This window comes from Eubalaena glacialis, chromosome 1, assembly GCF_028564815.1.
Source record: "Eubalaena glacialis isolate mEubGla1 chromosome 1, mEubGla1.1.hap2.+ XY, whole genome shotgun sequence".
Classification (NCBI taxonomy): domain Eukaryota; kingdom Metazoa; phylum Chordata; class Mammalia; order Artiodactyla; family Balaenidae; genus Eubalaena; species Eubalaena glacialis.
This window is the reverse complement of record NC_083716.1, coordinates 210161383-210183386: the sequence shown is the minus strand read 5'-3', so window position 1 is coordinate 210183386 and position 22004 is coordinate 210161383. Positions and strand designations below refer to the sequence as shown.

The 22004-nt window shown below is 47.2% G+C and overlaps 1 protein-coding gene across 4 annotated transcripts in view; it reads right to left on the bottom strand.

Moving 5' to 3' along the window:
• The window catches only part of NRP2 (neuropilin 2), a 114660-nt gene that overhangs the window by 79915 nt on the left and 12741 nt on the right, over window positions 1–22004 (bottom strand). For all 4 annotated transcript variants that reach the window (XM_061186715.1, XM_061186724.1, XM_061186708.1 and 1 more), the window contains exon 2: window positions 19879–20056. In XM_061186715.1, coding sequence (XP_061042698.1) covers window positions 19879–20056 — 178 coding nt within the window. The remainder of the gene's footprint in view (window positions 1–19878; window positions 20057–22004) is intronic.

The following is a 22004-nucleotide window of genomic DNA, read 5'->3' as shown; positions in this document are numbered from 1 at the left end:
ACGTTTGCTTGTAGAGACTGGCAAACATAGATATAGGAAGTTGCATTGCTTTCTGAAAGCCACACAGAATGAGTACCTCAGCGGATGGCTAGACTTTAAGGCCTTATCTCTTGCTCACATGAGAGCAGTAGCGTCATTCTATCAAATGTCTCAAATATTTTTTTCTTCGTGCGGTAGCACCATTTTTATTTCCATTATGATCTCTCTGAATCTTAGTCTTTTCTTCTTAGCTCTGTGTCTCTGCATGTTACTTAACCCCTTTGAGCATCAATTTCTTCATCTGTAAGATGAGGATAAAAATATCCACTTCAGGGGATTGGGATGGAGATGGAATGAAAAAAATGTAAGGAAGGTGCTAGGCACCAAGTCAGGCACATGGGGGCTGTTTCAGAGAGATTTGTTTATTTTCCTGCCTCTTCCCCAAGTTCAGTTCTCTCCTGGGTCATCTGCTCTTCTCTTTAACGTTTAATGACAAAGACACCCCAACCATGGGCCACCTACCTCCCTGAGATGACTCTGTGAAGTTCACATCAGCAGTGTCTATCTAGTCAACAACACGTTTTTAAAAGGAGTCAGCACCACATTAGATAAGGCAATAAAAACCTTTCTCCAGGGGCTTCCCTGGTGGCGCAGTGGTTACGAATCCGCCTGCCAATGCAGAGGACACAGGTTCGAGCCCTGGTCCAGGAAGATCCCACATGCCGTGGAGCAACTAAGCCCGTGCGCCACAACTACTGAGCCTGCGCTCTAGGGCCTGCGAGCCACAACTACTGAGCCCACGTGCCACAACTACTGAGCCTGCGCACCTAGAGCCCGTGCTCCACAACAAGAGAAGCCACCGCAATGAGAAGCCTGCGCACCGCAACGAAGAGTAGGCCCCGCTCGCGGCAAGTAGAGAAAGCCCGTGTGCAGCAACGAAGACCCAACGCAGCCAAAAATAAATAAATAAATAAATAAATAAAAAACACCTTTCTCCAAAAGCAGGGGGTGAGTCCCTGGGGACCCAGCATCTCTAAGCATATAACTATTAGTCTCAGCAAGAGGCAGAGCGGGCTGCCTTCCCCACCCTGAGGCCTGAGTTTATTTCAAACAGAATCAAACTGGCCCGGGTTGGGGAAGACACCTCAAAGACATCCTCGGCTAGGTTCACGGGACGGCACACATACTGCGCCATTTTCTGTGTACGGATGCACACTTTCAGCTTCGGCGTGTGGTCTGGCAATCCTCACCGTCCGCGTCTGTGCTCCTGATCTGGGCTCCCAGGGAATCCTCCTGTCACAACTGTTGACGTGGAACATTTCTTCCCCACCAGCTCCCTCAAATTGCTGGCCTCTGTACCATTATTTACTGAAAACCATCCATCTCCCTCTCTCTCCCTGTTTATTTATTTTGCATCAACCTGTTAAAACAACATGTCCGAAATCTCTTCCTTTGGGGTAAAGAGAGGGACTGGGAAGGCTACCCTCCCTGGGATGTGCCACATACACAGGGTCTGTGGGAGCCGGTGGCCTGCAGAAGTGGCTTGTTTGAGCTGGAGTGGCCTGAGGCCTCACCACCGCCCCTGGGAGCCATATTTCAGATGGCTCAGCCACTTCCAAATAAATAGGCCTTCGAAGGGAGTATATGGAGTGGACCAGGGTTAGTTCATTCTTAAGCCCAGAGGGCTGGAATCCTACAGTCAAGAGAATCGCAGAAGCTGGTTAGAGGCCAGAGAAGAGGAGATGGCAGGGTTTTCCCCCAGGAGCTCTGGAGAGATGGACACAGATTGGGAAAGGCGGGGGTGGGGGAATCTGTTTAGGTCTTGTGATTTCAGTGTGGGAGATGGTGCTGACTTTGAAAATGTGCTTCCTCACTTCCAAAACAAGAGTGAAAAGACACTTGTTTGTTTTCAAAGGAAATTCCCCCAAACCTTCTGGAAAACCCCTCCTTCTTATTTCCACACTGTTGGACAGTCACTCTCAGCTGAGTAATGGTGATGCCTTCTTTACCAGGGTGCACAACGGTGGAGAAGCACCTATATCCATGGAGCAGACATTACCCAGCTCGCCTGGAGGAGCCGGTGTCCCCCCTAGCCCACCCCCATCCCTGAATTAGACAGAACAGGGTTTGGATCCCAGCTCAGACTTATTAGCTGGGTCCCCTCAGGCAAGTTACTCAACCTTTCTGAGCCTCAGAAATGGGGAAAATAAGAGCAAAATAGGGATACTAGAATTCTTCTCCTAGGGTTTTTCTGAAATTTAAATGACCCACATCATGTATATAAAATGTCCCAGCACGTGCTTCATGAGTGTTCACGGGGATTTGTTGTATTTTCACACCCATTTCAGAGGAGAAGCAGCTGAGCCATAGTGCAGAAGCGACTTTCCCTAAGGGACAGAGCAAGTGAGTAGAGATGCAGTATAAGAGGGAACGTACATCTGTTCAAACATTTTGGAGGGCATTTTGGCAAAAATGTGAAAAGAGTTAATATGTACACACCCTTTAATCCTAGCAATCCCACTGCTAGGATTTTTTCCTAGGAAAATAATCAGACAATTGTGCAAAGATGTATATGCATCTTTGTGTGTATATATTTTTAAAAGCATGTGAAAAGTGAAAAGATGCTCTGTTTATAAACAGCATTGTGTCTAAACGTCCAACAGCAGTGGCGGGTAAATGAATTTTGGATATTTATAAAATGGAATACTCCACTGCTATAGTAAAAGTGCTATAGGTCTAGTTGTTTTATTTTTGCTTTTAAGGAAAAATGTCCACGATATATTGTTACGTTGAAAAAAAGTAGATTTTTCAAAAAGTATGCTTTAAAATATATATAAGTATATATATTTCCTTGCATATACATACAGAAAAAGTCTGAAAGAATATAGACTAAAATAGGGACTTCCCTGGTGGCACAGTGGTTTGGAATCCGCCTGTCAATGCAGGGAACACGGGTTCGAGCCCTGGTCCGGGAAGATCCCACATGCCATGGAGCAACTAAGCCCGTGAGCCACAACTACTGAGCCCGCATGTCTAGAGCCCGTGCTCCACAACAAGAGAAGCCACCGCAATGAGAAGCCCGCGCACCGCAAGGAAGAGTAGCCCCCACTCGCCGCAACTAGAGAAAGCCTGCGTGCAGCAATGAAGACCCAACGCAGCCAAAAAGAAAGAAAGAAAGAAATTAAAAAAAAAAAAAAGAATATAGACTAAAATATTAACAGTGGTGAGATATATGGATGGTGGGATAATTTGTAATTTTTACTTTCTTCTATTATCTGAATTGTTTACAGTGAGCCTGCATTTCTTTAAAATATATAAAATAACGATACTTCCATAAAGGATTTTTTCCAAAGTAGAAGAGCTGAGAAAAATAATCCAGCTCTCAAAATTTTGCAGATAAAAAATACCATCGTCATCATGACAATCATCATCCATCTCACAGAATCACCGTAAGGACTAAATAAGACATAGCTTGTTGGAGCACCTAGAATAATACCAGGGACATGGCCCACACTCAGTGAATACTTAAAAAAAATTTTTTTAAAGACTACCAGATAGCTCCAGTGTTTGTGTTGCCAATTTCTATAGGAAGGACCAAAAAAAGGCCCTGACATCCCACTGGCTTGTTCATCAGAAGGGGAGGGTTTTATCTGGTTGCCTAAATATCCGTGGAGTAATTTAGGGGATTAACAGAATCAGTGACGAAGCAAGGCTACCCAGCACATGTCATAGTTATGAACTTGCCTCAATTTACTCAACGGATATGCCACCCAAATCCTTTTGGGTAATGCGGCCAGTTGCAAATACATCCTTACATATATACGTACACATATATAGTGAAGAGAGGCATTTTTGAAAAAGGTTCATATAAATCAATCATATCATCCAGTTTCTCTCTGAGCTTGTTATAAATTTTTATTTATTTATTTATTTATTTATGGCTGTGTTGGGTCTTCGTTTCTGTGCGAGGGCTTTCTCTAGTTGTGGCAAGCGGGGGCCACTCTTCATCGCAGTGCGCGGGCCTCTCACTACCGCGGCCTCTCCTGTTGCGGAGCACAGGCTCCAGACGCGCAGGCTCAGTAATTGTGGCTCACGGGCCTAGTTGCTCCGCGGCATGTGGGATCTTTCCAGACCAGGGCCCGAACCCGCGTCCCCTGCATTGGCAGACAGACTCTCAACCACTGTGCCACCAGGGAAGCTCTGAGCTTGTTATTTAAAGGACCCCTCTGGTGAGTCCTTTTGTGAAGTAAATAATCAGTCCTTACTTATTTTCCTATCCAGTTTGCTTGAGGGGAAAGCGACCCAGAGTCACAGTTTGGCAGCTAACATCCCCCTTCCCTTCAGTGTCGGGGTTCTGCCCTGTGGACAAGCCCCAGCTAACCACCAGGCCTTCTGGCTGGGGTTTTTGTATAAAGGGCATACTCCAAATGACATGCTGACTCCACACAGAATGTCTCATTTACCTCCTGTGTGACTGACTCATTTGGGGAAATTTTTTCTTATCAGGGATTTGCTACAGCTGGAGTAAATCTCCTTCGAAATTTCAGTGTTGTCAGGTTCATTTGTGAAGACCTAGCGGAGACTTAGGAACTTTGTGGCCTTGGAATAGATCTGACTTTGCATCTAGCATCTAATCACCAGCATTTGTTTGGTAAAGGAATCTGGGCTGCAAACTCAGAGCTCACCCCAACGAGAGTCAAGTAGGATAACCTGAAAAGCCATTCCTCTTATTCATTCTCTGGAAGGAAACAGAAACCCGCTCACACACATATTAACTATTGTGTTTGCATTTCATTATTCCTAATCTCCCTCAGATGAAAAAATTCCTTTCAAAGCTTTAACACTACCTTTTCTTATTTTATTTATTTACTTTCCTAAGCTGAAGTAGCCATCTCTACTCCAGTTCTTTTTTTCTCTCTAAAATGGTTCCCCGAGTGCCTTTTTACTTTTCTCTTCACAGATTCCGACATCTGTATGTTGAGATTTGTCTAGAGAATGCTTTCTGTACTTTCTTTCTTGACTTCAAAGTCTTAATTTCTCTCCCCAAACCCACATTTTGGGCGTGGGAATCTTGATGGTGGAATTAATTATAAGAGTCCACAGGAGAGATATGAGAAAGCGGCAATCTCATCTCTTCTTCTCATCACTAGGCAGGCATGAAAAGAAGCTTTCTACTTTCCATAACTCTATCCACACTTGACGCTGCCCAGCAGGCCACCAAAGGCTGGGTCAGCCAACCGAGCCTGTGCTGGAAGATTTACCACGTGGAGGCCCCTTCTCCCAGGGCTGGATAATGTCTAGCCCCATCCAGAGTCTACCTTTATGGATGTCACATAGAACTGCTTGTGAGGGGATTTCTATATCGTAGGCAGAGTACTTAGCTGCTCCAAGGAAGAATGCTGTGCCCATTCTATGGGATTTGTCTACACATCTAAGCACCTCTGCACCCAAGTTCTGAAGCCATAAACTTTGCCAACCAGGCAATGCCTCCTCTCATGCTACTTGCATCATGAATGTTTAAGCCATCGCGTTTTGGACATGGCAAGTTCTTTCCAGCCCCTGGGCCTTTGCACTTGCTCTTCCCTCTGCCTGCAATACTCTTTGTTAGCTTTTGCTCTGTCTGGTACCTTCTCATTCTTCTGAGTGCAAATGTCACCTCCTCTGAAAAGGCTGCCCTGGTCACCCCATTTCAGCTGGCATGCCCTTATTTTCTACCTCACCACCCTCTCATTGCCTTTCTGGCTGTTACCATAATCTGTAAGGTTTTGTCAATATACTTTCTTTGTTCAGAATCTGTGTCCTCCACTAGACAATAAGCACCATGAGGGTAAGAACCTCACCTTTTCACAGATGAATTTATAATACTTGCACGGTGCCCAGCACATAGGAGGGCTCACTAACTTTTTGTTGAGTGAATAAATGATTGAGGGACCTGAGGTTGACGTTACATGTTAAGAAGAATGAACTCTGCTTTCTGAGGGGTTCGGTCCGTTTTACACTCTGCATTTGTGCACCAACACACTCACTGAGCTATTCTGGCTGTATCTGGAAACCAAAATGTTGCCTTGTGACTTGAAAACATGAAATATAACATTTTGAGTGGAAGAAATATCTCAAATCATGCTGACAGCATTTTCTCTATTAGTGGCAAACAAATCAACTATAATTAAAATGCTGTCAAAGTGATTTGAGATTTTTCTCACACTTTCAAAGTTTCATATTTCATGAGTAGATTATCCAGGCCAGAGAATTTACCACCTCCTGGAGTGCCTTTCTTACAGGAAGCTCAAAGACATCTACAAACACTGTCTCATTAATCCTTACATTAAAACCTGCAGGGCCAACAGGAGGAAAAAACAACACAGTCATGCACAACTTTCTGAACAAAGAAGCTGCCTGGGATCCTAAGAGGCTGTGAGGTAGGTCTCCATGAGGTCAATTCAGGCCCAAAGCCAGGTCGCCTGGTCTCCAGCTTAGTAGGGACGTCCAGCTTTTATGGAGAAATCAGCTAGCTGTCAGGTCGGGTTTTTTAAGAAGCCAATTTTATTTCCTTGAATTTCTCCCTTTCACTGGTACCACTTTTGTAAGAAGCTGGTATATCAATGAGAAGAGCTCCCATTTACTGAGCATTCACAGTGGGCTACATCCTCGCTCCATGTAGACACTATTTCATTTAACCCTCACTTAATACACACCAGGCCCTGATACGATTACCATCCATTTGCAGATGTAGAGGCTGAAGCTCAGGGAGATTAAGTGACCTGCCCAAAGTCACATGACAAGGAAAGGTCAGAGGCAGGCTTTGCCCAGGCGGTTTCACTCCAGGGCACACTGACCTCGCCTCTGTCCTCTGGCCTCGTTGTTGCATGAAGATTGGAGAGCAGTGGGAATGCCAGATTGCCAGAACACTGTAACATTAGAAGGTGCCAGGTGCAAAGACACCTCTCCGTCTCAGTTAGAGACTTAACAGAATCTCACTCTTTTTATCTAGCTGTTTTGTTTAAACAAAGCCTGTAGGACTTGCCAAATTTAATAGACAAATCACCCATAGATGCAGTGAATAGATTTAGAATTCACAGTTTCAAGACTCATCCAGTAGAAATCCAGCTTGTAAGTGTTCAGATGGGATAACATATAAATTTTTGTAACTGAAGTATTCTTATAAGCACATATATACCCATATGTGAACATATGGTCCATTGGGTGAGAAAACAGTATCCTGTGTATTTATACGCTCTTATAGTATCATCTAGAGCACATATTTTTCAGCCCATGGATTTCCAGTAGGGTCCACAGATGAGTCTCAGTAGGTTGGGGAACCCCTACAATCCTACACAGAAATTTTTTTGTTTTTTAACATCTTTATTGGAGTATAATTGCTTTACAATGGTGTGTTAGTTTCACAAAGTGAATCAGTTATACATATACATATGTTCCCATATCTCTTCCCTCTTGTGTCTCCCTCTCTCCCACCCTCCCTATCCCACCCCTCTAGGTGGTCACAAACCACCGAGCTGATCTCCCTGTGCTACGTGGCTGCTTCCCACTAGCTATCTATTTTACGTTTGGTAGCTACACAGAAATTTTGTGTTTGTGTATATGCACATTTTCCTAGGGAAGGGGTCTGGGACCAAAAAACAATTTTTTTAATTGCACAGAAACGTATCTGTCTACAGCGGGGTGTGTACTCTGGGAAATGCAGTGCATGGGTTTTGTGGACAGACCCAGCTGGTTCCTGGCACGTGCTAGTGGTATGATTTCAGGCAAGGCATTTATCTTCTCTGAGCCTCAGTTTCTTCATCTATAAAATGGAAATAATAATATGCCCCACCTTGTGGGATTGTTGAAAGGTTCGTGAAGGTATATACAGGCCCAGCACAGCACTGGATGCCTTAGAAAGTGTCTGCGAGGCACTGGCCATTTTGATTATTACCTGGGTTCTACAAAATAGGATGGCAGACTTGGGGGAGAGAAGAGTTACATACACACGATGCTTTGGAAACTGAACAGGTGAAGATGAAATGAAAAGTAATAAATTTAGAGACCGTCTCAATGTTCCCCAACCTCAGTGCTATAGAGGGTGGTTTCGAAAAATCCTCCTCCTGTACAAACCCATCAACAGTGCTTCATCACTTGAGTTTTCGAGAATTCGTTTCAGTCTCATGTTTCTGAACCCAGGCTATGGGACCAGCCAGCCAGGCTGGGTTCAAAACCACCTCCACTCCCACTCCCATTTGCTGGGTCTTGAAGAGCTAGGCACTCAACCTCCCTAGATTTGGTGAGTTAATGCACGTCAACAGCTCAGCACAGGGCCAGGCACATAGTAAATGCTCAATAAATAAACGTTACTTGTTATTGCTGCTGCTGCTATCGTTATTTGTTGTTGTTGTCTAACTCCATATCATTATTATGTCTTACCTAACTTATTACCATTATTTGCTCTCTAACTCCAAGGACTCACACACTGCTTCGGTTTGTGTATTTGCGTGGTGCCGAGTGCCTTTTTAATAGCGGCTGTTGGCACTTTCATTTTCTTCCTTTATTTCTTCCCATCCCGAATCTCTGATATTTTGAGCTTATTAGCAATCCCCTCACAGCCAGGGTCACCAGGGCTCTTTAGAAGGGAGGAAATCTGACCACCCAGCAAAGGAAGTATGCAAAGAGAACAACCCAAAACAAACTGAAGGAGTTATTCCAAAAAACCTTGAAGGCAAGAAAATGGAAACTACAAACAACATCTATTTATAATTGCTGGTCGTTTTTCCGCAGAAGCCCTGGGATGATGGAGAGGGCCCGCCGGTCTCATTGTTCCTGGCGGAGCAGGCTGCCAAGAACGCCTCGCAACGTGAGGAAGGAGGCCGCTCCAGACACCGTGTCTGATAAGTCTCACTGTAGATGAACTTTCAGAGAATCAAGGGCACACAACAAGGCCTGCGTCACTTCTCCCTGACCCTCTGGCCAAACACCACTCCCTCCACTGACCGGCTCCCCAGCGAGCACATTCCTCAGGTCCTGTGGCCACAGATCTGCTCTGCTCCTGCAGACAGGCTTGGATGGAACGTATTTGCTTATGCAAGGAAGGATTTTCGAAGCAACCGGTGCTAATGTGAAGTTTAAGGCTTTTGGGCAGGCTGTTTTCAGCAGGACTGTTGAGTGTTTCTTTCTGTCTGCTCTATGCGTCTATAAAATCCTCACCCTCTGCAGTCAGCTCAAAGGACCCCATGCTAGCATTTTGTAACAATATCAGGGTAGAAAGCAGATAAGAGTAGCCCACAATTTGTGTCCATTCACCACTAGGCTGGTGCTCAGATGGGAAGGTGAACTGCAGCAGGGCCAGAGACTTGCTGAATTGTTCTAAGCTGGCCTGGGTCAATCGAACATGCCTCAGTTTGCCTCGTCTCATAAATGGCTACAGGGACCATGCCTCTGTGCCTCTCAGGGCTGACGGGTAAGGGCAGAAGGTGACTGGAAGCCACTGAGGGGAAATCAGAGTACACCATTCCTCGGCCTGGTGTGCCGGCAGCGTCCCTGAACTTGGCCAGGTGAACGGTTCCCTCTGGGACGGGTGCTCACCAACCCTGGCTCCCAGAGGGTCTAATTGTGAGAGTGAATCATAACCTCTCCATCTGTCCGAAAAATGGGAGCCTGCTGGGAACGAGGTGTGCTGGGCACTAGGGAATCAATCACAGCATCGAAAAAGTCCTTTATGTGTTTTCCTGGGATCAAGGCTCCCAGTCGTTTTTCTATCCCCCTTTGTTGGCATCCAGCCTCCATAACAGAAGTCGGAAAATACAAAACTTGTCTGAAAAACGTGCCATGCGGAAATGCAAGCAGGGGACAGCTTGGGGAGTAGGTGGCAGGTGTGACGGGCCCTGTCCTTGCGTTTCATTCACCCTGAGCTTCAGGTTACAGAGCTCAGAGGTTCTCCCCGGCTCCAGGGGCAAACTTGTCACTACTGTGCAAAAAGCACGGTGGTGTGGAAATGATGGGCCTGCACTAACGTCCAAGCAGGAAGGGGCTGCTGCCACGCCAGGGTGGAGACTCTGAGGCCAGCGCTCGCGGGCCAGTCAGCTGGGACGACTTCCACCTCTCAAACGGCCGCTGGCTGCGTTCTGAAGGCCCCGGGGCTGTCAGAGCAAAAGCAGGCCTGTCCACGCAGGACACGTGAAAGCACTCGCCTCTCCCCATCATGGAAACGCCCCTCTGTTCCAAAAGAACCAGCTGCCGTTTGTGGGGTGGGGGGGGGAGTAGAAGCTGTGGAGGTTCAGAATCTTGGATGCTCTTGGCTGAAGGCTCAGTCAGACCAGAAGGAAAGATGCCTAGAAAGGACACCAGCTCCTGCAAGAAAGGGAACCAGATTGCAGGAAGTCTCCTCACGGGATGGGAACGGTGTGAGTCAGACCCTAAAGGACTTTTATTTATCCCACAGCCAGAGCAGGCTGTTTGCTCTGCGTGCAGAGCTGCTGGCTGGCGCCAAGGCCACCTCCTTGCGGTGGTGGCCGGCAGGGTCCTCACAGCGTGGGGAGGGACCATCAGCGCCAGGGAAGAGCTCTGGGGGCCCCACAGGGAGAAGAGCCCTTGTGGGCAGTAGGGCAGTAGAGACCGACCCCCCCCCACCAGAAGAGGAGTCGGTACCCCGACATTTAACCCAGCAGCCTGCCCGGAGGCTGGGACTAAATCCTGTATCTGCTTGGACCTCAGTTTCCCAGCAGATAAGACCAAAAAAATAATGATACTTTCTTACCCTCCTACTGCCCTCAAAGGGATGACGCAGGGATAAATCACTTTGAACATTTAGATGAAAGGTGCTCTATAAACCCGAGGTCTCATCAACTGTAATTGTTACGGTAATTATTTTAATGATAATAATGATGATAATGGGCGGAGGGGGTATGGGGCGGGATGAAACCTCCTACCTTGAGACCAAGAAAAACCCTCCCGTAAAAACCCGCGGCACGGATTCCTTCTGCTTCTAGGTCCCAACCATCTCTTTCAAACTGCCAGTTCCTGGGCTGAAATATTATTTACTCCTTTCCTTTCCAGCAAAACAATTATTTGTTCCACCGTCTTCCCTCTTGCTCACCCCCCGGTGTGTCTGGCTTCAGCCTGACAGCTCAGCCCTGGGCTGTTTACAGGCCTCGCTCACCCTCAACGACTCCGGTGCAGCTCCACTGACACTAAAGGCAGGAGAATTCTCTCTGTGTGAGGAATCAATTACTTCCGCTGACTCTCTATTACTAGCCCTCACATCTTCGGATTCCAGACGGAGAGTGAGGTGATGGGGGAATGGCAGGGAATTTGAAGAGGATGGCGAGGGGGGCTGTGCGGGACAGGGGCGGAGGTGGATGACAGGGAGGCAGAAAGAGACAACTGACTGAGAGGCAGGCCTCCAGCTTGCATTTAAAGACACAGAAAGATCTCTCTCCCTCCTTGACTGCCCTGTCGGCATCCGGAGGTGACCACGTGGCAGGAAGAGGCAAAGAAAAGGAAGAAAGAGAAAAGGAAAAGACTTGTCAAGTACATCTAAGGAAATCAGAGAGGCCCCAAATATCTAAGCCTTGGGACAGCAGATGACAGCTCTGGGCACAAGGACACAGGTATACGAAGGCAGCTTTGGGCAGCAGGCTTCAAATCCCAGCCCTACCATTACTATCTGTGTGCTTTCTCTGGGCCTCAGTGTCCCCATCTGTTAAATGGGAATAACAGCAGTACCAGCCCCAAAGCATTGTTATGAGAGTAACACATGGAAAGTTCTTGGTGTAGTAGCACCTGACACCTGTCAGTAGCTTAATAAATATTTGCTATTATTGTCCAACTGACAATCCCTCCATACCACCTACAAACATGCGATGGAGCCCCTAATGGGGCAGAGCAGAAAAATGTATAGAGACTGCCAAGATGCTTGGCTACAAAGCCAGGGAAAAAGCATAAAAAATCATGTGAATTTTCCTTTATCATGTGGAGTTTTTTGCTGCCCTCCTAAACCTAAGCCCAACTCACACTTCTTCTTTCTTCTTCTTTTTCAAGTTTTATTTTGAACCAGCTAACATTTTTCAGGGATTTTCCTTCTAGGAAAAAAAATTTTGATTATGTAAATTAAATACAACCATCTACTCTGCAATCAACTGAGATGAGTTGTGAGCTGTAGGTCTCATAATGAAGGACGATTATGGAAGCTCTTTTCTAGAAGGAAAGACAAGGGCAGCTAATTTTTTTTTTTTTCTGATCTGATTTATCCAGGCAAAAGTGGAAGAATGGAATTAAATATTCTGTTGAGTTTCTCTTGATCCAAAGGTTTCAACTGCCCTGCCACTAAAAAGGACAAAACAAAGAGAATACATTTTTTTTCTAAAGGACTCATGACTACCGGAAAACACACAAATCCCCTTTTAGAAAAATCTAATTTCTCTACTTCATCTATTTCCTTCTCCTGTTTATGCCCTCCACACCCAGAGCTCCCACTGAATTTCTTAAGACAGACTCTCACCCGGTGTAATTAGATGGGAGAATTACATGGAGCTACATGGGGTGAGATGCTGGGCCTCTGGGACCTCTGGGTTCAGAGAAGGTGCCAGGCTTGACAGCCAGAACAAGTGGGATTGTGTACTAGAAAATCTCAAGGGATTTCCTCAGTGAGAAGATAAAAATGCGTTGTTAGGAAGGACATCCACAGTGAAGCTTGCCTTTGGAGAGTTGGGATTGCAACATCGCATATTTAAAAACAAACTGCCAAAAATAACCGTTGTCCCAACTGCTCTTTAACCTTGGTAGGCGGAGAAGAACAATCTGCGGTGTTTTCCCCCACTTCTTCAGCGAGCTGAACTGCTGGGTGGAGTCCTTGGTCAAGGCTGGTGAGTGTGGGGTTGGCTGCCAGCTGAGCTCGAGGCAGCAGGACTGTTCCCGTTTATTGCACCGCGTACCTGGAGGGGATCTGTTTCTGTCATTAGCAGGGCTGCTGTGATACAGAAAAGTATTGCTGTTCATTGGTTCCTTGGGGGAATCAGAATATTTCTGTGGCTGAGCAGGCAGTAAATCTGTGACAATGTCATGAGTAATCAACCTGAGGGTCTCTCCTGAGTGCAAGACACCCTCTTGAACCACACAGAACTCTCACTCTGCTCTGAGTTCCAGAGACTCAGGCGGACACCAGCTGAAGCCACACGTCTAATTGGGCATTGTGCCCTCCTGCCCTCTGTTCGTAGGAAAGAGATGTGTGTTCACAGGGAGTCTTGTGTAGGAGTAAACTGACGAGCGGAGCTTAATGCAGAGTGTTACCCGGACTTTCCCAGGCCATACCCCACTTTCAGGCATTAAATTGGGGGGGGGGTTCCTGGATATAGGGTAAGAAACTGTAGAAACTCTCTGACCAGGGAGAGTGGGACAGCAGAGAGTCCCCCTCATCTCACTCTTTCCTGCTCCCTGACCACAGCCCCTCTCTGAGATGCTGGAAGTTGTCTGGCCAGGAAATAAAATTAAATAGCATTGCCCAGTCATCTCCTCACCGAGAAGGGGGTTTGTATCAACAAGCCACCAGGATGGCCCTACATTACTGTGGTTCCTGAAGACATCTAATTCTCTCCCCTTCTTGCCTTTGACATGATGCTCTCTGCCTGGGCCACCAGCCCTACCCCCATCCCCTTTGCCTGGCTAACTTCTTCAGGATCAGTGCAGGCATCGCCTCCTCCAGGGAGCCTTCCCTGATCTCCTCAGCCAAGGGTAGATCCCAGGGCTCATATCACGTCCCGGGTCAGAATGCATGGTGTTGGCGGAGGCAATAGAGCATGAGAGTAAAGAGCTCAGGTTGCACAGTAGTGTGTTCTGGTTTCAAATCCCTTCTCTGCACTTTTTTTTTTTTAACAGCTGTATTGGAGTATAATTGCTTTACAATGGTGTGTTAGTTTCTGCTTTATAACAAAGTGAATCAGCTATACATATACATATATCCCCATATCCCCTCCCTCTTGCGTCTCCCTCCCATCCTCCCTATCCCACCCTTCTAGGTGGTCACAAAGCACCGAGCTGATCTCCCTGTGCTATGCAGCTGCTTCCCACTAGCTATCTATTTTACATTTGGTAGTGTATATATGTCCATGCCACTCTCTCACTTCGTCCCATTCTCTGCCACTTTCAAGAGTGCAAACTTGGGCCAGTTGCTTACCTTCTTTGAGCCCAAGATTCTTCATTTGTAAAATGGGAAGAGTAACAACGACTTCCCATTTCACGGTTTGTCGCAAGGATCAAACGAGATGATGCATGTAAAGCACTTGGCAGTGTCAGGCTCATAGGTGATGCTCCATATGTGGCAACTTTATCATCAGTAACCACACATTTTTTTACTTGCTCCCTCCTTCCAAACTCTAAATTTCGTAGGGTCAAAGAGTACAATTTACTTACTCATCACTGAATTCCCAAGGCTATCATCATGCTTGGCACATAGTAGATGTTTAATATCTAGGAACGAATGAAAGGTCTATTGCCACTTTGCTGATGAAAGACCAAGTCACAGAGAGCTTAGTAACTTCTGTGATCCCGTGTCTTATCCTCCTGCTGTCATTATGTCACATCACAAGATGGATGACTAGGGAAGACACCTCTGTTGACCTTCCAATGTGGGTTCATGCCATGCTGACTTACATCCTAGCAACTCAGATGTAAAAATCTCACTGACACAATCATCTGCATGCCCCTGCTCAGCCCCCTCTAGGACTAGGCACCTTAGAGGGTAGAGGTGAGACACATGTGGTCCGTGCCCTTAGAGAACTTACGTGCTCAGAACACAGGATGACCACGCACGAACAAACAGCAAGCAAATCAAGGCAATAGGCAACGCTTGGGGAGTTCCGAGTAGGGGGCCCTAAAAGAGAGCTGGAGGAATCAAGGACTCCAAGGGGGAACGGAGGGGGTCGTGCCGTGGGGCACTGGAGGGGAGAGGGAGGAGGGTCTGAGCCCTGGCCCTCACAGGGTCTCCTGCAGATGTAAGGTTGTACGTCGAGGATGTTTATTGAGCACAGGGAATCTTCGCTGGCCGGCTGGGGAAGGGCCAGATTACTGCGGTCTGGAATGTTCCCTCTGTTTCCTGTAGTCAACTTATCAACCTGGGAAAGTGCCCCCTTCCTAAGATAGCATCCCCTACTTTGGCAGAAGCACACGTATCTTCTAAGATTTAGAGAGCTCCTCTGGCCGTAAATAAACACAAGGGCACTTTGTTTATCCAGCACACTTAGCTAGAGGCCGAATATCCCCCCAAACCTCAAATATCCAGAATGTGGGTGGGGCGGGGTGGGGGGATGGTTTCAGAAGAAAAGATGGTGAGCAGCTCAACTAATGCCGAGGACTGCATGCACTGATGCCCTTACACTCTGCCCCCCCGGGACAGCACACTAGGACGCACCCCGCTATGAGCGTGGCCGACTAAAGCAAACCAGACGTGCTGGCCCTGGGACTGCACCGGCCTGGGACAAAGCTTAGACCCCAGGACTAAACACTTCCCAACAGACACCAAAACCTCCTGCAGCAAAATCCATACCCACAATAAAAGGGTAAAAAGAGGGCAGAGGGGTATAGTCATAACAGAAGATGACAGGAAGAGCATTGATAGAAAGAAGTCACACATTCCCCCAAAGTACAAAGATGCTAACCCAGTTGCGAATTCATCGTGTATCTACATAAACAAGAGACTGAAATCTCGCAAAGTAGTTACCATTGTCAAAGTTTTGCAGATGAGGACACTGAGGCCTGGGAAGTTTAAAAGGTCAACAAAAACTCATATCTAAATCTATCTGACCCAAACATGCCATTACCCAGCCTCTGTCACAAAAAGTCAAGTTTAGAATTAGAAGCCTGAGTCACTGAGAAAAAGTTGACTCACCTTAGCATTAATTTTGTTTAAGAAGACAAGGAAGCGTGGCACATGATTTAGAATGTTCTTAATCAGAAATCTTTCTAAAGAGGAACTTTTGGAACTTTATAGGAGTATGTTTAGAATCTGGAAATGTCAATGAGGCATGGTAAATGAGATCTGTCGTGCTGAACATACACGTGAAGTTATCAGTATAGGTTTCTGTGCGGGTTTTTCAGCCTAAGAAATGTTCTCTCAAGTCTTCCTAGTGGTTTTTGCACTTTTCTGAAGCATGTTTTTCAAGATACCCACCTGGAAATAACCAGTTCTTAAAAGGACCTAGACTCTTGATTCTGGTTTTATTTGGGCCTCCGGGATGGGGTGGGATGCTAGGCTTGTGCGAGGGCTCGTGAATAAGCTGTGTATCGTACGCAGGTGGGTGTTTTCAAGAATACACATATTTTAGATCTCAGAAAGGGAAAAAAGAATATTCAAGTTTGCATGCATATGCTTCTAAAGCCCTTAGGTTCAGCCACTTGGCTGATGACTCAAGTGAAAGGCAGTAGGCACGATGCTCTTCCCCACCGCAGGGAATGAAGTGGCTTCTCCCTGTTTGCTCAGATGGCCCTGAGTCCTGCCCTTTTGTCCCTCAGCCACACCGTCGTGGCTGGGCCACAGCGGTTTCTGGTTTCTGCCTGCAGTCGGTGACTAGTCCTCCGAGCAGCCTATGGGTGCTGGGGCTTGGATTCCTGCAGACGGCCAGAGGGAGGAGTTGGGAGCTCACTGCAGGTGGTGGCCTCGGACTGTACTGACTCAGGCAAAACTGGGGCTGGTGAGTGAAAGTTTCCAAGCAGACGGCAGACTTAAATGGAACAAAATTAGCAAGCGACAGTTAGGGGAAAAGGTCTGTCTGTCTGGGGTTTATTCACCAACGGGCTCCACCTTTAGGATGTGGATTTCAAGGGACAGGGAGCCAAAGGCTTAGGGGCCACCGGCCAGGCTAATCCTCTCATAGCAGGGCCCATTCCCAGGTCACGGGGCCATCTTTGCAGTTAATGCTGCACAAAGGAAGAAGAGGGGAAAACAGAAAAGGGCAGGCATGCTGACCACTGCCCTTTTTGCACAGCGGGGCTGGGTTTTTTTTTTTCCCTGACGTTCTTACTCATTTTTCTTTCTGCAGGGGTGATGCTGCTACAAGCTCTCCTCAGAAGGACCTTTGGGCCGTTTTCTCTTGGTAGGTGTCTACCCTACGGGCCTTGAGAGCCAAATCCAATTGGAAACATGCGCCGAAATGAAAGGAGAAAGGATGCTAATTTCCTTTGATAGTAAGTGCTTTCCAACCCGGGAGCTCCCTTGGAAGGCAAATGAGAGCGGGAGAGAGGAGGAACAGGACAGAACCTTCAGGACTTCAATTAGATGAACTGTTCACAAGAAAGTGAAACTTCACAAGAAAGTGAAACAAGGCAGTGGGGGAGGAGGAACCCATTTACCCTGAATGCAGATGGCAGTGAAGACTGTTGAAAATACCTTGCAGGGTGAGAGATGGAGAGAACCGGATGTGTCTTTCTAAGTAGAAAAATTAATGAGAATGAGAGAAATGGGGAGTGGAGGAGAAATGGGGGAGGGTACGAGAAGTAAGGATGAGGTTAAGTAGCAGAGGCGTGACCCCAACAGCGTCTTGCTGACACTTTGGCACTGGGGCAAAGAGACTCCAGAAAGATCTTTTTCTGACCTCCCTGAACTTTTCGGTTCAAGCTGGAAGCATGGAATTGGGGGAGTGGGGAGAAAAACAGGAAGCTACTTGGTACAGACGGTAAGCACCAGAAGCTTCAGAATAACCTTGTAACTTACCTGCTTCCCCTACTCCAACTCCAGCCAGAGGCAATGTCTTGGTTCCTCTGTTCCCAGTGGCTTCAGAGACCTTGTGCTCGCTCCATCCCTGGGGCTGAGTCCTGAGGGCAAGGGGTACGCCACAGCCCCAAACTGGGCAGGAACATGTTTCCCTGGCCTTTTGTGCTTCCAACATGTTTTAAGTCATGCTTACCAGCTCCTGAGTTTTCCCTTCCAAAAGCATGCCTTCTCTCTCTGCCACTATGAATATACATGAGATGACCTCTCAGCAATTTTCCTGGGAGATTTGCTGGCATAAGCATAACAGATTTTGGCCCTCTGTTGAGACAGGTGATTAGTCAAAGTTCTCTGAGCTCAGATCCAAGCTCTCAGTACATCACGCTTCAGTCTGTGCCAACCTTCTGTAACCCAGCCAGAGGCACCAGAAGCCTTATACCTTATAAAGAAGCTCTTCTAACAGAAATTTTTGGTAAAGTTCACTGGCAGGGAATTGGCAGCCTTGAGGCGCTATGCAAATATACACAAGGCTGTGCATTTAACTTAGACAAAGAGGAACTGATTAGTTACCCTATGTCATCCATGGAGTCAAGAGTGGATCTGGGATTATAACTTCATCTTATGACTCTTTGTCACATGAGGCGTCCACCCGGGAAACCCTTCGGTTTTCAACAAAGACTACCTCTTGTTAGGAAAAAAACCATTACGAAGGTGCAAAGGAGTCCTAGGAGGACAACAGTGACATTGACTCACTGTGCCTCCCGATTGAACTCTGGTTAAAGAGGAGCCTTGCTCTCCACCACAAGGTAGCACGGGCCCAGACCTAGGCCTGCTCCCTTGGACTTCTCCTGCTAGCTGATCCCTTTATTAATTTTTCAGTCCTCACAATGCTTTGGTCACAAGGAATGCTCAGACTACTTATTAATCACAAGGGGCCACTGAACACCCATCAGAGCAGTGGCACGTTCTAGGCACTCGTTTGGAGCAGGATATGATCGTTGGCACATTCTATCCTGCACAGAAAACTCTCACTTTGGTTTCAGCGAGGAAAGACCTTAAGATGGAGCCCACTAGACAGTACAAAGGGCATTCACACTCTTGACATTGCAATGCTGCTTCCTCCCTCACCTTAACTTATAGGGACCTTGGTGTTAACATGGTGTTTCTTTTTGCTTCCTTTTTTTTTTTTTTTTTAAATATTTATTTATTTATTTATTTATTTGGCTGCGCTGGGTCTTCATTGCAGCATGCGAACTCTTAGTTGTGGCACATGGGATCTAGTTCCCTGACCAGGGATGGAACACGGGTTCCCTGCATTGGGAGCGCAGAGTCTTAGCCACGGGACTACCAGGGAAGTCGCGACATGGCATTTCTAAAGCACTCACAGATGTCTAAATGTCTGCTTGGTCTCTCCTAAGCCACACATTTCCAAGATGGAAGGACCAATGTTGTCAGCCCAGCTGAGACACCTCGGGTGACTTAACTTCTCTGGGCTTTGGTTTTCTCATCTGCAAAATGGAGGTCATAATGGCACCAACTTCCCAGGGCCATTGTGAGAATTGAATGGATTGATATTTACAAAGCAATTAGAAGAGTGTTTGTTAAATAAATCCATAGCACCTGCTTTGAGACTCTAACCTGTACAGCACAGATACCAAGAATCAATGCGAATCTCAGACCTGCCAGTATAGACTCAGATTTTTAGCTCTCTTTCTATAAGGAAACCTGCTGCTGCTTCATGAAATAACAGCCTGACCCTCCACGGCTGGATACACAGGAAGTCTCCACTTGGGGATCTGGCTACTGTTTTATTAAGGAAGCTGCTGGGGTTCCTACATGTGGGAGAGGCAGTGGAAATGGGGAGATCTCCAAGGGGAAAGTCAATCTTAAAGTCAAGAGCTGGCGTTGTGTACTCCCCCCCACTGCCCCTACGTGGAATTCTCCTCCACTGCCAGCCTTTGAATTTAGGGTGTATTCTTTACACTCTTCACTCAGGAAGGCGCTTTCCTCCATACTATGGGATCAACTAGGCTTTTATTTCCACTGAAAGAAATAAATCTCTTGAGGTTTCCCTCTGGGGCCAGGATCCACCACTGTTCAGCAGGTCCTAGGGCCAGGGGTGCTGCCATGAGGTGGCAGGCATGGCAGAAGCCTGGGGAGGCAGGTGGGGGGTGTGTGTCTCGTGGATGTACATGGCACAGGATGGTGCTTACTTGCAGTCGTGCTTCTCGATTTCGAAATGAGGGTTGAAGTTGAGGACAATCTTCTGGTTGGGTTCGGGGGCGTAAACAATCCACTCACAGTTCTGGTGGGATGGATAATCCTGGGGGTACCCCGGGGAGGTGATATAGCCAGCATCTTTGGAATTCAAACGACCTCCACAGGGTTGGTCTGGAAGAGAAGGCACACGAAGTAAAGAACTTCAAATATGTTACAGTCTGTTTTTTTTTCCTTTCCTTGTTTCTCCTCTCTACCAGTGGCTGATTAAAACAGTTTTACAGACCTTTTATGGCAGTCCAGAAGACTAACCTACTTACTCATTCAGTGGAAGAGATTATTTCAGCTCATCCTCCCCCCTACTCACCCAAACCACACACACGCACACACACACACACTCGCCAAGTGAAAATATTCCAGAAAATGCTCATAAATATTCCCAATTACATGGTCTGAGATTTTAAAAAACCAACAAAGCTGCAAACTTAACATGCCTCCCTGCCTGTTCCTGTCTCCCCTGCTTGGCCCATCTTCTCCTCGTTCAAACCTCGCATCTCTATCTTTATCTCATAAATCCTTCATGTGATTTGGTGTCCCCCAGCTCAGCCCAGGCAGCCAGAAGTAAAGACTCCGGGAACTGACAATAGTGGTTTTGTGGTGCCGACCCACAAGTGAGCCTGGTAACAATTACATGTGATGTGGAGGAAGCATTTTCAGTTTTGGGCCAGAACAGGCCCTGGAGGGTGATTTCAGCTATTTTTTTTTTTTTTAAGAAAGAAAAAGCAAAACCCCCAAACACTTAATTCCAAATACACCACAAATTTGATTTATTATTTCATTATACACTGAGTGGAAAAATCTGCATTAGAGAATCCACTGGCTCTGACCTCAGAGTTTTGACAAAAGTGCTTTGTGCTGAGTGGACGCCTGTGTTTCCTCCAAGCTTTTTGCCGCTGTCCCTCCTGCCTGGTCACCACCACCAGAGTGTGCTGCTGCTTTGTCCAGTGGTGACCAGCCTTGGAAAGGAGGCTGCAGGGGAGTAGCTGCTCCCCTCCCCCTCAGCAGTGCCCAGCTGGAGGTAAACAGCTTCATGTGGGCCAGGAGGGAAGGGGGCGATCTTCAAAGGCAGAAGAGGTGGGTGATGACATTTGAAGCATCTCATATTTGGGAGTGAAGCTCTGTCATCCCCAGGAGGGGTTCCTGGGAAATGGAGGGGTTTGGCTTAATACCACGGTAGAACAGAAGATGGGAAGGCACAAGAGACCTGGAAATATTCAGAAGCCTCTCGGAGAACTTCCTAAGATGTGTGCCTCTCTTAGCATCAATCACGATTTAATATCGCCATCTGCATGGAGCAGCACGGGGTCCGTGAATTATGCATTCTGGCTCAGCAGCTACCCTACAGGACGGGGCTTTCTCCTGTGCTCACTCTTTGAGGGAAAGGGTCATGCATTTTTTAACTCTACAGGTGCACTCTCCTATTCCCCGTGTCTGTTGGCATTACTGTCGTCCAGACCTCTGCTTTAGATTACCAGCCTGACAGGCTTTAAACGCATAAAAGATGGGCACACTGCACAGTGATGGTTGGGACACACAAATCCACACAAGTAGCCTTTTAGGCATCACGCCTCTAAGAGCTCAAACTGTGCCGCATTGAGCTGCCCAGAATCTAATGGATTCAGGTTCCATTTCCTACTGGGTGGAAAACAAAAGCAGGCCATTTCCTCTGGTTTGCAGAGACCACATCATCCTCTAACTAATGACCCCGCACCCTCCCCAGTCCAGGAGGACAATGGGCCCAGCCTTCCCGCCCAGACAGAGATGAGGCCAGCAGTTAAGCCGGGTGCCGCCCGTTCCTCTGCAGTCTTTCCAGGTGTCCACACCACTCCGCCATGCTGGGCACCCAACGGCTTCCAGCAAGTCAAACTGTGGCCCGTTGGTCCTGGTTCGTGGGCGTGAAATAGGGCTGAGAGTGGTGGCCCTCTGAAAAGGTGGAGGTGTGGGGATTTAGATCACCAGCTGCTCGGACCAAGCTAACGGGAGAGGAAACTTTCTGCTGGGTGTAGCTCCTCTGCCAGCTGTTTTGCTGAAAACTGCAGCCTTGCCACCAACTCACCCCAAA